General features: G+C 43.1%; 1 protein-coding gene across 1 annotated transcript in view; it reads left to right on the top strand.

The window, feature by feature from the left end:
* Pappa (pappalysin 1) overlaps window positions 1–14818 on the top strand; it is a 242848-nt gene that overhangs the window by 137618 nt on the left and 90412 nt on the right. The window contains exon 10 of the mRNA XM_059254461.1: window positions 6816–7009. Within this exon, the coding sequence (XP_059110444.1) occupies window positions 6816–7009 (194 nt within the window). The remainder of the gene's footprint in view (window positions 1–6815; window positions 7010–14818) is intronic.

Below are 14818 nucleotides of genomic sequence, written 5' to 3' on the forward strand. Positions count from 1 at the left end.
TTGTTGATGTGTTCATCACTAACAATGAGACAGCGACATGTGTGAGACTAATATTTTTGCTATTCCTGTCCTGTACATTTAAATAGACGTTTAGTAGAAACTCCACTGTAGGCCGCCGCTGATCTCAGAAGAGGTCATATCTAAATCCATATATATGAATGCAATTCATTGGCAGAGATGTTTTAAAATTTGTGTTTAAATTTTAAGATAGATGAGAGAGTGTAGAAGAAAAAAGTGTTCCCAGACCTAGCTGTGAAGTCTCAAAGTGCTTACTATAAAGTGACTCCAGGGGACTGTATGTGGAGGTTTGTGAGAGATGCCATGTGGTAGAAGGGACTAGGATGGCATGGAGACATGGAGAAGGAGAGAGGTATGGCAGAACCAAGGGACAGAGAGAAGAGACAAGAAGGGAGGAGAGGAGAGAAGAGAGATTCAAGTGGAAAGAGTAGAGTCATACTTCACGTGCCTTGAGGCAATCAAGTGCAGATGTTGATATCATGATTCGTTTCAGCGACACTGAAGTGACTGGTAACCTGACTATGGTAGAGTAGTGAGTACAGAAGCCAGATCTGAGACAAAGGAATTACGTGAAGAAAAAGTAGATGGGATATGTATAGATTCCTCTTAATAAATTTTCTTTAAATCAAAGAGTGTGATATAAGGTAGGAAAAATAATAATAATATTAATGAGATATGGAGTGAAAGGCTCTGTGTTTGTTTGTATTTATTGAAAACTTTGTATTAAGGAAAATTATATATTTAAAACTTGGATAGACTGTGCCCTTCCTGCTGGTCTGAAGGAAAGGAATAATGATGCAGGGAAGTATGAACTGGTTAGTGCTGAAAATGTGGAAATGTACTAGAGCGGCAGGTGAGGTGTCCCTGAGCTGGAGATAGTAAATTAAATCTTGATGGTGGAGACACAGGCTGAAGACCAGGCTTTCAGGCTGAAGAAATAAGAATGGATGTTCTGAGGAATGAATCCTCGAAAAGAAGTAGAGAGATGTGCCTGGAACTTAGGGTAAACAAAGAAGTTGGACTGGACAAGGAAAGGACTTGAAAGCTACATGAGAACATTTAAATAATGTAGGCATCAATTTAATATTCCAAACATGGCAAAATTCACACTTTAGAGTCACACTCACTGGTTGCTGTATGAGAGGGAGCTGAAGTGGGAGAGACTTAAGCCCAGAGTGAAATGGCTGTGAGGGCTAAGTAGAAAGAGGAAGAGGCAACGCCCTGAGTGGTTCCCTGCTGTGCTTGCCTATGGGGTTAGAAATGCAAGCGTTCCTTCCATTTCTGTATGTTCAGCTTGCTAGAGGATGGCCAGCTGACACAGTAGAACATGGGAAGGGATTTCAGATTTATGTCGGCTTATGATCAGCCCTTGAAGAAACCAGACGCCAACATGAGCTCCTCAGATTCCACCACTGAGGCTGGCACCTGAAGCTGCTTAGCTGGTGGCAGTCCCTTTCAGAGCCTTCAGCACACTGTCTATTGTAGTCTGGGCAAGCGGATCCAGTTGAAGAACTTATGAACAAGCTCTTGGTTTGAAGAAAATTAAATGGGGTCAGTGATGTGGCCTTGACATGAAGTTTTTAAAGGCAAGGCAATGTCAGGTTGAGACAGGTTGAGATATTTCTGTTCCGGAAGAAACAGCCCAACATATCCTCCCAAGCATGCCCCCAGCCTCTCATTGCATAAACTATTGGGGCCTAGGGCACTACTACTTCCCCTGTTCCAAGACGTGATTATTTGGATCCAAAGATTGTGTACCTCGGCATCTTTTTGCTATTGCTTTGTTTGGATGAATTATTATATGACACCAACTTTGTTGCACTCAGATTCATTCTTAAATAAATAGCTGACCTTAAAAATGATATTTTTTTCTTGTTTTCAAAGAAAAAGAAAAAAAAGCCGTGATTATTGCACTGAAAGAAAGCATCAAAATGCCAATCATTCTTCCCTCTGCTGGAAATAGACACAGACAATGATGTCTCAAAAGCAAGTTGTCTTTTTAAACAAATGCTTAGAAATCCCACCCATCCTTTGGAAGGTAGCCTGTTGCTGAGAAGCATGCCTTGAAATTATTTGTTTCTTTGTTGCATCCTAAGTCAAATATATCACCTATGACCAAAATTCTCCACCACTCTAGGTACAGGTAGTTTGTACATTTTCTTTACCGGCGTGGAAGCTTGGCAACTCCAATAACTCCTCAAACTACTTAGTCCATACCAATGGAAACTATGAAAAGATCTAGAGATGCCCCAAAAGTAATATTGCAGCTTGTGAAAGATGACATAGTATTTTGTTCCCATAAATTAATACTCTAGTGGGGGCACATTCACTAGGAAAGGCATCATAGTTATTAGAAGCTCACGAAGTATTTTAGCTTCCTCCCTTCATAATATTTTCCCAAGAATCTTCAGCAAATGGCTTCAATCATACTAATAAATCTGAAATCCCTTCCCATGTTCTACTGTGTCAGCTGGACATCCTCTAGCAAGCTGAACATACAGAAATGGAGGGAACGCCTGCATGTCTAACCCCATAGGCAAGCACAGCAGGGAACGCACTCAGGGAGGGCATTGCCTCTTCCTCTTTCTACTTAGCCCTCACAGCCATCTCACTCTGGGCTTTAGGTCTCTCCCACTTCAGCTCCCTCTCATACAGCAACCAGTGAGTGTGACTCTAAAGTGTGAATTTTGCCATGTTTGGAATATTAAATTGGTGCCTACATTATTTAAATGTTCTCATGTAGCTTTCAAGTCCTTTCCTTGTCCAGTCCAACTTCCTTGTTTACCCTAAGTTCCAGGCACATCTCTCTACTTCTTTTCGAGGATTCATTCCTCAGAACATGCATTCTTATTTCTTCAGCGTGAAAGCCTGGTCTTCATTCAACAAATACTTGTTGAAAGTGTGCTGGGCTTTCTAGCTCTTTCTCTCTCTCTCTTACCATCTACAATAGCCCTTGCCCCTTCCAGTGGAATACATGCCATTATAAATGTCACCTGGCTGCTACACAGAAGGTAGGATGGCAGGGTGATCATGTGCCCTTGCTATAGACTTTAAATTCTGTACAATAACCTGCTCACTGCCCAACACAAAGCATTCAAGGGACGCTAAGTAAATTGATGTAATGAAAACAAAAAGCCCAGTTTGTTTTATTGTTCTGTTGCTGCTGTCTTTGTTTTTCCTGGCCATGCATTTGTATTCCATTCCTTACCCTGTTCTCTTTACTGTTCGAGGCAGAGGGAATGGGGAAGGAAAGAGAATTCCCCAGACAAAACACTGGCAGATGGAGTGGAGAGGCTCCCCTAGGACACTAGTAGCAAGAGAAACTGAATAGCAGTGTCCACGGATGTTATTTTTAAAAGAGACTCACAATAGTTTTGTCAGCGTAATGCTGGAGAAGAAATGAGACAGATTCATTTTCTCTCTCCTTCTCCTTCCTTTCCCCCTCCCTCTTCCCCTCCTTCCCTTCCTCTCTCTCATTCATTCATTCTTGCTCTTCCTTTCTCTCCTTTGCATCCCACTTCCTTTCTCTTTAAACATTTTCAGTTCGGTTTATTGATTTACTGGGAGAGCAGGGGTGCCAGGGTGCAGGGTGTCGGCTCTCTCCTCTCATCAGGTGGAAGGACTGAATTCAGGTTATCCATCAGGCTTGATGTTAAGCGTCTTTTCCCACTGAACCATCTCTCTGGTCTGAACCTTTCTCTTTTTAATCCTAGCTCTTCTCTATCTTTTGACTATTTGGTCTGCCTGTCTATGGCCCACCTTATTATCTAGCTGTGTAACTTTTCTCCTGACCTTATCTGGATCTACTTCCCTCCACTCTCTGATTCTGGTTCTAACCAGATTTATCTTGATCTTCAATCCAATCAAAAAGAAGTAAGCCTTTACTAGAACTTACCTTTAGTGCAATTTTCTGCTATACTGAGAGAGCCCTTTGCCTGGGGGAATAAATAAGTCCTCTTAGAAGGTAGATACTATGTAATTTAATTATAATTTCTCCCTCTCTGTCTTCACATGGAAGGAAGAGAAAGGTGGTACCCAAGTTAGCTAACCACATAACGCTGTCCTTAAGAGGTCATGTTTTATCATTCTGCAAATACTGAGTAAAGACAATATCTCTCTGCTGGGCATAAAAGCAATGCTCATACTTCTCACTCTCATAGGAGTTGTCTCTGTGGCCTAGAATTGGACAACATAACTTGCTGCAGTGCCCTTCATTGGGTTTGGATTTATAGTGGATTTCCCTCAAGTTAGATCTTAAGTTTTATCGTATCTGAATTGGCCACTGTCCCTGGTCACTGTGAAGCTGTGGGAAGAGCTGACCTTGTATTCTTTCCCTGTTTGAAGTACCTAACATGCCTGGCAGTGGTGACACACACCTTCAATCCCAGCACTCGGGAGGCATAGCCAGGTGGGTCTCTGTGAGTTTGAGGCCAGCCTGGGCTACAGAGTGAGTTCCAGGAAAGGCGCAAAGCTACACAGAGAAACCCTGTCTCGAGAAACCAAACAAAAAGAACAACCTAACATGCTGGTCACTGCAGCTTTCAGCTGGCTTACACTCATCATCCAATAATTAAATTATAATGAATTGACTTATTCTGGCATATGTGAAAATATTTTACTATGTAAACTGTTTGCAGAAATAAGCAACAATTTTGGAGCTTGGAAGAGACTCAACATTCTGCTGCTCCTGAATTCAGTGACTCCCTTTACAGAGAACAACATAAAAATTCAATTCCTTTTCCCCCATGACCCCAGGTTCTTTCTAGAAGGTAGAATGTTTGAAGTATTTCAACTCAGTATTGATTTAGCAAGCTGATTTAAATTCAGCCACTAAGAAATGAATTGACCATTTAGAAGAAAAGCATGTTTCTTGTCAGGATTATTTTAGAATGTACAAGGCATATTTGTGTTCATTTCCTGTGTGGGTGCTGTCCTGACGGGGACAATTCGATCCACATTATAGGTAGGGACAGAGAGGAAGAGGGAAAACTATGTTTTAACATTATATAGGTAGTGCAAGGAGCAGAGGCAAAACCCAAGTCTTTGATCTTAAACTCAGGATCTTCTTCCGAGTTCTGCTCCACTGTTTTGGAATAAATATTGGATGATCTAGATCAATCTATAACCTAAGAGGGATCCTACATCCTAATTTACCTGGGATGTTAAGATTCCTGTGTGCCTGCCATTCAGACATAATAGCATGTTCTTTACCCTGAAAGTGTTATAGTTCAGATGCTATATTATACAGTGTGTCTCAGACAACCATTTGGGAAGTCTAGAACCTTCCAGAACAGCTACAGCATGGGGACCTAGTGTCAGCACAGTATAATTAGTGTTAAAGTGGAGACTTTGATGAAATGGGCGTGTTACACTGAGGGGGCTCCTTCGCTTTGCCTAGAAGCACTGGGGAGCAGTCAGAAGAGCTGACACTAGGTTTTAAAGGATGATCTCCTAGGGATATCCACCTTGCTCTCCCCCTGCATTACTCTTAATTGCATACATAGGTCATACCTTCTCAGATGGCATCCTCCTCATTACTCCTCTGATGCTTGTCCTTACCGTCAAGTGAGCATCCTTACAACCAGCCACAGCTTAGACAAAGCAACAAAACGAAACAAAAAATACAAAAGAAGGTTGCTGCAGTTTGAATTAGGCAGGAGGTTGATCACTTGGTATTTCACTGAGACACCTTAAGTATGGTATAAGACCATAGGCGTATTAGGATGGGTTCTTGGAATCCCTGTACTGTAGCTGACTTCTTTGCACTGATGATTGAGCCCAGAGAAGAAAAGAGACTAACTAATAAAACACAGCAATTTACTTTCTGGGACTAGACTGAAGTTGGTTTGCTCTTTATGCAAAACTGAAATCCTTGTTGGAGTTAAGTAAACTCAGGTTGCAAGCTTAAGGTCCTTTGCTGTTGGATAACATGCCCCGGACTTGCAAAGTAAGTTCCTAGATCTGACATTAATAGACGTGTGACTCGGGCAGGCTATTAAAGACATACAAGATTTCATTTTCTTTACCTAGATGATTTGGTTTGGGATTAAAACCTTCATCACATTGTGGATGAGTGCCACTTGAGAAGAGTGAAAATTTATGAATTTTGTTGTGGGTGAGACAGGAGATCCACACATGAGATCTGCCCTCTCAGCATGTTCTTGATGTATAGTCAGATATGCCAGCCTGAAGCACCAACCTGTGCCCCAGATTTCTAGAATATTTTCATTGTGCATGATTAAAACTCTTGGCGATTGCCATTTCCATCCCCTCCCCTCTCGATCTCTGCTGCACCTTTTGCTCTCCGTTTTTAGACTTTTTACTCATGTGTAAATGGAGTCATGCAGCATTGCGCTCCTTTACTCAGCACGATGCCTGCCAGCTTCATACTGTCCAATGGTTCTCACCCTCCCTAACCCTGTTACCCTTTAATAGAGTTCCTCATACTGTGGTGACCCCCTGACCACACAATTATTTTTGTTGTACTTCATAACTGTAGTTTTGTTATTGATATGAATCATAATGTAAATATCTGATATGCGGGATATCTGATGTAAAACCCCCAAAGGGGTCACAATCCACAGGATGAGAACCAGTGAATAAGCTGTTGTGTATGGCAGGACTTCCTTTAATTTTTTTCCCCCTTAAGGCTGAAGAAGAGTATCCCAATGTGACTTCTGACTATAGGTTTAACGGAGCTTCTAGGTTTGATGTTCTGCGCCACAGCTGCTGCTGATAGCTAAGGCCAAAGAACACGTATTTGCTTATTGACCCCTTTCTATGTCCCCCTCCTACAGATGAACCCAGCCGGTGTTACTTCCATGATGGAGATGGGATGTGTGAAGAGTTTGAACAAAAAACTAGCATTAAAGACTGTGGCGTCTACACACCCCAGGGTTTCCTGGATCAGTGGGCATCCAATGCTTCAGTATCCCATCAAGACCAGCAGTGCCCAGGTTGGGTTGTTATTGGACAACCAGCGGCATCCCAGGTAGGCTCCTAGCCTTGTGGGGCTTCTTCTGAAGGCTTCCTTAAATCTCTTCTGTGGCTCTCAAGGTGCGTGCTTCTAACACAGTGTCATGGGACGTCTCCACCTGAGCACTTGTTTAACCAAGTGTCATACCAGCACCTCTTCAGTCCCATTGGTTAAGGATAAGGGATGCTGTGATGAAGGGCAGGGAAATACAAGCATCATGGGAACAGCAACCGTCCCCCTATGCCCTTCTTACTGTGACTCAGATATGGTAAAGAACTCTGTGCTGAATATACCATTGGAATTCAATATGAGTGAGAACAATTTGGGAAATCGTAGGGTTTTTTTTTTTTTTTCTTTTGACAGGGACTCTCAATTTGTCTACTGACTGAATTAAGAGTGACCATATACAGATTTGCTGTATAGTCTCTCTACATTTCTGGTTTCTACTTTTTCTCCCCAATATTTAAAATAGGAGTTTAGCTTGATGTACCTCAGGGACAATGCCAGTTCTAAGAAGCTCTAACTCATTCCGTAGTCCCCTAATGCACTATTTATATGACAAGGCTCTCCCACAGGGGACTGATAGCCTAGATGAGGGATAGAGCGCTTGGGGGTACCAGAGCTTATGTGATCCTAGAGATGGCTGTGCCTCCCTCGAGCCTCCTTTGCAATTATTCTGCCAAGAGAACGCCGGCCTTCTTCTGAGACTCCCATTTCTCAGAGACACGACACAGTACTTCCCACTGTCTAGCACAGTGGCCGTTTCTGAAGCTAGCCTGACCCTTGGCCTTGCAGATGAACCACGATTCTCAGTCAATCCTCTCTAACTCAGCTTCTTGATTTCAAGTTCATCGGGGGGCACAATTGGCATTTAGCTGAATGAGAAATAGGACCTTGGATTGGGGTCCAATGAAAATCATTGAATGTGGTGTAAGGTAGTACCTCTCATATATTCATTTTCATCTTTATTTGATCATCTCTTCATCTCTCCTACTTAGGTTCACATTATTAAATTCTTTATTTGCTCATTTGCGTGTGTGAGTGGATGCCCTCAGGAGAGTGGAATGGTGTGGGTACTCAGGATCCCCTGGTGCCTCTCAGGGGCAGTGCCAGCCTGGCAATGATTGGCTCAGCATTCCCCCTCTCACTGTGCTGCGTTGGCACTTGCTGGACTCACCTATGTGGTCCTACCTGCACAGAGAATTTCAAGTGACTTATCTGTGTCCCCTCCTGCCTCCCACAGTGGACTTTCAGGGTTTTGAGAACAGACAGAGCTTCATTTATCTTTTTCCCTCCTCAAAGTGCACACACACACACACACACACACACACACACACACACACACACCTGCTTACAAGTGACGCCAAGAGATGACCAGCCATTGTTTCTCCATTACATCAAAGGTGCAGGAATTCCAAGTTCAACTAGCATCCCATTCGTAGAGATGGTTGAAAACACCCTTCAAGTGAGCTAATTATTAGTACTCTAGGAACTTTTCACACACAGGAGCAATAGGATCAACCATGCTTAAAAACCAGCCAAAGATTTTTGCTAGTAATGTGAGCAAAAGGAAAAAAATTCCCAGTCTCATTTGAAATAAAAAAAAAAAAAAAAGACTTTCATGGGACAATTAATCCAATCTTGTAGGGAGAAGGCTGTCAGGAATTATGGCTGATTAGTTCTTCCTAAACAAAAATCCAATTAAAAAAATCATTATAAATACTAGCTCCTCAATCTATAAAGACGAGAGGAGGAAACAAAATCATCCTATTGAATTATTCATTGTTACCAATTTTATTTTAATGAAATCGACTAGGTTCCATTACTCTGAGCTTGGATATAATCTTTGTTACAAGGAGACTTCAGCAGTAACTAAATTTACCATAATGAGATCAGCTCGCTGGAGTATACAGGGTCAGGGTGTGCAGGTTAGGTGCAGAATCAGGAAAACAGTGGCTTGTGGGGCACAGAACAACAGTGTCCCCGTTTCCTCACTTAAAAACAAATGCCCCTACCCCACATATATACACGTGCCCATGCACACAGGTACAGCCATGTGCACACAAACATACACACACTCATAGAAACAGCATAAAGTCTGCTTCCTTCGGGGTAAGCACTATTCCTGAAGTGAAGGTATTGCTCCCTTCTGACAACAGGAAAGGAGAAACCAAACCCTCATTACCTTGTTCAGTGATTAGAGGAGACTAGTAGTTAATTTTCACCCTGTCAGGGGCTCCAGTGAAGATGTTGATGTAGAGAGAAGAGAAGCTGGGAGGCTCTTGAAAGTTGAATTGAAGAATAAGATAGAAAGGTGTCCCCTGGGTCCCTCACCTTCCTTAGGCATCATCTTCCTATTCCTTCTCTTTCTCCATCTGCCTCTCCTTTTTATTTCCTCTCCTTCCTCGTCTTCTTTTCTTCCATCCTCTGCTCATCCTTTTCCCTTATACCCCACTCACACATGTATATATGAATAGGCCCTAGTGAGCTCAGTCCTGATACTGATCAAATCAATACAGGAGAACAGAGGTAAAGAAGCCAGTAGTGGCCGAATTTCACCACCTCCCATGCTAAACACACACACTTATAGCCAACTAGCTTGCCTTTTTCATGGTAAACAATTTGTTGTCTGCCTTGGAGCCCTGGAGGAAATGTGCTGGTCTGCCAAGTCAGTACGACTCCTGTATGTAAAATAACTAATCTTCAAGGAATATCTTGGAAGATGACAGAGGGAGCCTAGAGATATGAGGCCCTATCCAAAGTGGGGGATTTTCTGGATTCCAGGGAAACAGGCAGAGTTCTAGATGACAGGTGTCAGGGGCTCAAATCTCCCTGGAGCAGAATCATAGTCCCTTGAAACTGAGGCTGCTCCCACTCTCCGTCACACACACTGACCCTGTTCTGCGGTCTTCGGTCTTCACCAGGACGAGCTTGACCTGAGAGATTATGAAAGAGAACAACCATTCCCTCCTCCCCTTTACAATCCATTTTGTTTCACTCTCCACAAGCCTTTCTGTGGTATTATAAAAATGGGAAAAACTTAGGTATTTGCTGAGACTATGTACCTATACCCACAGAAGTATAAGACCCCACCTCTAACCTCTGTACTGTGTAAAGACATAGGTGTGAGAACTCTCTCCAAACCATAGCTGCCTCAGAATAATTCTGCAGGAGCTTGGACTAGTGAGAATGAGGAACACTCTTTGTGTTATGTGAGCTTAGAATACCAATTTAAACTTGAGCTTTGCTTTTGCATAACACTGCCACTTCTAATGATTTCCAGTCTCTCTCCCTCATTCTCCTTAAGCAAGTTCCCCAAATTTGGTTATAGTAAAGTTACCCATGAATGCTGAGTCTTGTATCCAAATGTTATCAGACATATCAAAGCTTCCTAGTTGTGCAAATTGGGCCGGCCGAATATCCTATAATAAGAGACATTCTTTGGATATTTGGGCTATGCACCTTCCTGACCCAGCTGGAATCAAGAAGTTCCTGTAAGTGAACAAAAATGGAAATGAAGAAAGAGAATCAAGTTATCTCTCTTCTGGGAACCTTAGAAATGGTTCAGTTTGGTTTGGTTTAAGTGCTTGCAAAGATCTTGTCTTATTCATACTTTGTTTCCATGCCTCACATTTCTCTAATACTTTACACCAAAAGCTGCCAAAACACATAGTAGATATGCCTCCCTTATGCTCTCATCCCCAGAGCTTCTACCTAGGACTATTTCCTCCTGTCTAAACAGGCAGCCTCTCTTTGCCATGGCTTAAAAAAGAGATGGAGATACTCCAATGATCTAGAATTGGCAGTGCTCGAAGGGACTACAGAGCATCAGTCAACTAACTTGTTTATTGGGTTAAACTTTGAGGGTAAACTTAGACTGACCAGGGCAGTGATTTGAGGGCCACAGTAAAGCCAACCTTTTCTAAGGATAAATGAGAAATGAGATCTATCCAGACTGAGGGGAGGACTGTGATACCAGAAGCTCCTCCTATCCTGAGGCTTTCTAGCTGGTTCAGGCTAGACTGCTGGTTCTATGGAGATTCTTGCAATAGAGAGCAGCTGGGACTTCACCATATCTTCTTTTTTTGTAATTGTTTTCAATTGGATATGCAATTTACCTTTTGGAGAGTGTATCAGTCTTTTACATCTTCACTCTGAGTTACTATCATCTGGTCCTTGACATGCTCATCTTATTCATTTTGCCTCCATTAAAATACAAACCACGACATATCTTGTACTAGAACAATCTATGTGTAAATTCACTTATTTGTTTGGTTAAAGAGAGATATACTTATAGCCTGCATCAGTGAGTATGAAAGGGAGAGCATGCATAATAATAAGGAAAAAGTTTGGAAAACGCAGTGTGTTATTTTACATCTAAACTTTAACACATGCCAATAGGGCTTTGCCCTCCTAACTTCTGTTCCTGGGAACACTGGGCAACCAACTCCTCCAGGAAGCTCAGTGTCCTCCTTTGAAAAATGGGAATAACATCCACACAGTGGAGATTAAGGATGCAAAGAGAACAGTGAGCACTGGCTTTTTGTACTTAATCGGTACTACCAATGTCAGTGACCTGCCTCATTCATCTTAGGTTTCTCTATACACTTTCACCCAGAGCTGACCACAGTGACCCACACAACACAGACAACTGGTCAAATTTCAGCCAGTTAATCATTATTCTCAACAGCAAACATTTGCTGCACTCCCAGGACTGTATCGGTACTCTGGGAATCTCCGAGAAAACCAAGGGCATCATTCTGCTCTCGGAGAGCTTACTGTTACACCCAAGGGGTGTATACACCTGGAAACAGCAGTCAAAGATCTCAGGGTGTAAAATCCAGGGGAAATTCTGCAAGGAAGAAAACATGCAGTTGTCAGCTTGCTCTGCCAGCTGGGATTACAACCAGCATGGTGTGTGGAAAAGTCCTTTGCCCACTTTCAGAATGTCTAGGATAAATCATAGAAACAACGTTTACCAAGTTCCTCTGGGCTCTGCACCAAATTCCTTGACTCTTACTTAAGCTACTACAGAAATGGGATTAACGGTCTCCGTTTACAGATGAACACACTAAGGCTTTGGGCTCAGGTCTGGAATGGGCTAAACTAGGAGACAGGCCATCGTGTCCAGGGAGGAGTCCAGGTGCAGACTAAGCAGCTCCCACGTGCTTGCGAGATGGATGTGGGAAAATGGTCAGAAGAACAGATGTTTCTGTGTCATCTTGTCCATCCTGTGCATTTCAAGAATACCAAGAGAGTGGGAGATCTCTTGCAATACCTCAGATACCACTCTGCTGTTCCATCTTCCTGCCGAGGTATCCGACCTCTGTCTCCATTCTTTTTTCAGTAATTTCCTTATTGACAGATCATCATTGTACATAGTGATGGGTTTCAGGAAGACATTTCCATTCATGCACATCATTTGCTTTGGTTGTATTCACACTCTGAGCTTCTGCCTTCCTCCTCCTTCCAGTCCCTTCCTGTCCCCAGTTAATCCTCTGCTTTTCTTGTAGTATATGATCACACACACACACACACACACACACACACACACACACACACACACGCACACACACACACACACACACACACACGCACACGCACACACACACACACACACACACACACACACACACAGGCACAGGCACGCATGCATGTATGCAGGTGAGTGCATGTGTAAAAGAATGAAGGAAATAAAAACCATCTTCCTATATGCACTTGGGTGCTCTGGAGGAAGTGATTGGGCAGGGAGCCCCAGAGGAACGCTGGGTGACGCTCCTGTGGAAGTGATTGCTGAGCTGAAACTTAAGGAAGGTAAATTGAAGGACAGGACAAAGACAGTGACAGACAAAACAAATGGCACACAAAAAGTTAAGAAACAAAAAACAAGGCTGATAAGAAATCAATCACTCAGGAGAAATGAGTCAGGAGGGGTGCTCAGAGATAGTGCAGAAACTTGGAGTTTATTCTTTATCCCCAGGGCTTTGGGGAGCTTCTCCGTGGCTTTAAGCATGAGGTGAACTGGGAGCTGTTAAGATGGAAAGAACAGCAGTGAAGCCTTCTCCACCTCTCCTGTACGCCAGAGCCCATGAAGCACATCACTCCCTGTGCATTTCACAGCCACCCTCCCGAACAGAAAGGGCTGCTCTCAGAGTGAAAAAACCGTGTCAGAGACATGAACTCCCTGCCTGTACCACTCTTCTTTGTGTTTTTTTTTCTACCTCGCTACAGGTGTCAACCTGAAAACATCTCCACTCAAAAATCTTGTACTAAGCAGCATTCCCCCAGTGCTACTTAGACAATAATATTTGCAAAGAACAAGAAGAAAACTTGGCCTCGGTGCCTAATGCTGAGGAGACAGTTCCAAAGGCTGTCTGCCCCTTCCCTGCTTGTCCCTGCCTTCAACCAAAGCATTCAACTCTTCTCATTAGTAAAATGGGGCTGCCTTTGCCAATGGTGGGGAAGGAGAGGGAAAGGGAACACGCTGAAATGCTGGAGCAGATAGATTCCAAGTAGTTTCCCCAAAGGCCCAAGGGATCTGCTTTCTCCTGGTGGTTTCTGAATAATTGTTCAAGAGCACATGTGCAAGTCATCTGAGGAGACAGAACAGAAAGTACTGTGGTTTGTTACAGTCTGTCCCACTCATGCGGGGCACCCAACTTCCCTCCAAAAAGAGAGCAAAACAGAGTCCCCAAGTTGTCACCCTTCAAACCCATCAACCCTTGGCCTGGGAGAGATGTTAAATCTTTCACAGCTTTCAGGGGTGTTCCTGGTTTTCTTCCTGGCCCTTTCTCTCCACCCTTCACTCATCTGCCTCTTCTAGAGAAGGTGATACTCCAGCATTGTGACTGGACTTGGAATTCCATCTGAAAATATTTTAGTGACGAAAGTTTGGAACAAGTACAGATAATTGACACGTGCGATTAGAGTAAGCATAGGGTCCATCGCTTACTGGTTATGGGACATCCGTCAAGTCAGGTCTCTGATCATCATGTAATTTCTGTTTCTCAAGGCAGGAGTGAGATCCATATGACATATGATTTCCCTTCTGATGACAGACTCTTTCAGAAATGCTCTTGTCGTCTGTGACTTTTCTGCAACCAAGGGACAGACATGATTTGAAATAATACACAGGGTTACTTGAAAATTCTTTTTATTAATACATGTGTATGGATACTTCCCTGATTCTGTGTCTGTGCATTGGGATACCCTGGAACTGGAAGGATAGACAACTGTAAGCTGTTGCATGTTGCTGGGACTCTAATCCAGCTCCTCTGGAAGAGCAGCCAATGCTCTTAACTATGGAGCCATCTCTCCAGCGCTAGGATACAGTTTTTTAAAACTTGGTATTCCAGTACAGGCATTTGAGTGGCTAGAGACTTAGAGAGCCCTCAAGTCTTACCTCACTTAAGATTTGACTTTCATTAAATAAATTCCTGTACCTCCCGGTCCTCCCATTGCTTATGGAATGATTTTGGTATTCCAATGGAAGGCCAGTAGTGCTGTGTTGTGACCCCAACCTCTCCAAAATACCATTTTTAGCAATGGGATGGCACAGAGATAGACAATGTAGCCATTACCCTCAAGGGAGAAGGACACTGCCATGGGACCCTCTTCTGAGGCAAAGCGTATGGTGATCATGGTGACAAAGTGCCCTGATACACTGAGCTAACCTCCAAAGGAGACCCTTTGAGGACAAAGGGTGAGTTTGCTTGACAGTTATCTATGAAATTACTTTTCTTTGTAGTTGGGCATTTGGGAGTAAATAACAAGGCTGTATTATGGCTTCATTGTCACAAAAAGAAAGCCTAGGCTTTGCAGTCA

Source organism: Peromyscus eremicus, chromosome 2 (genome assembly GCF_949786415.1).
Source record: "Peromyscus eremicus chromosome 2, PerEre_H2_v1, whole genome shotgun sequence".
Classification (NCBI taxonomy): Eukaryota; Metazoa; Chordata; class Mammalia; order Rodentia; family Cricetidae; genus Peromyscus; species Peromyscus eremicus.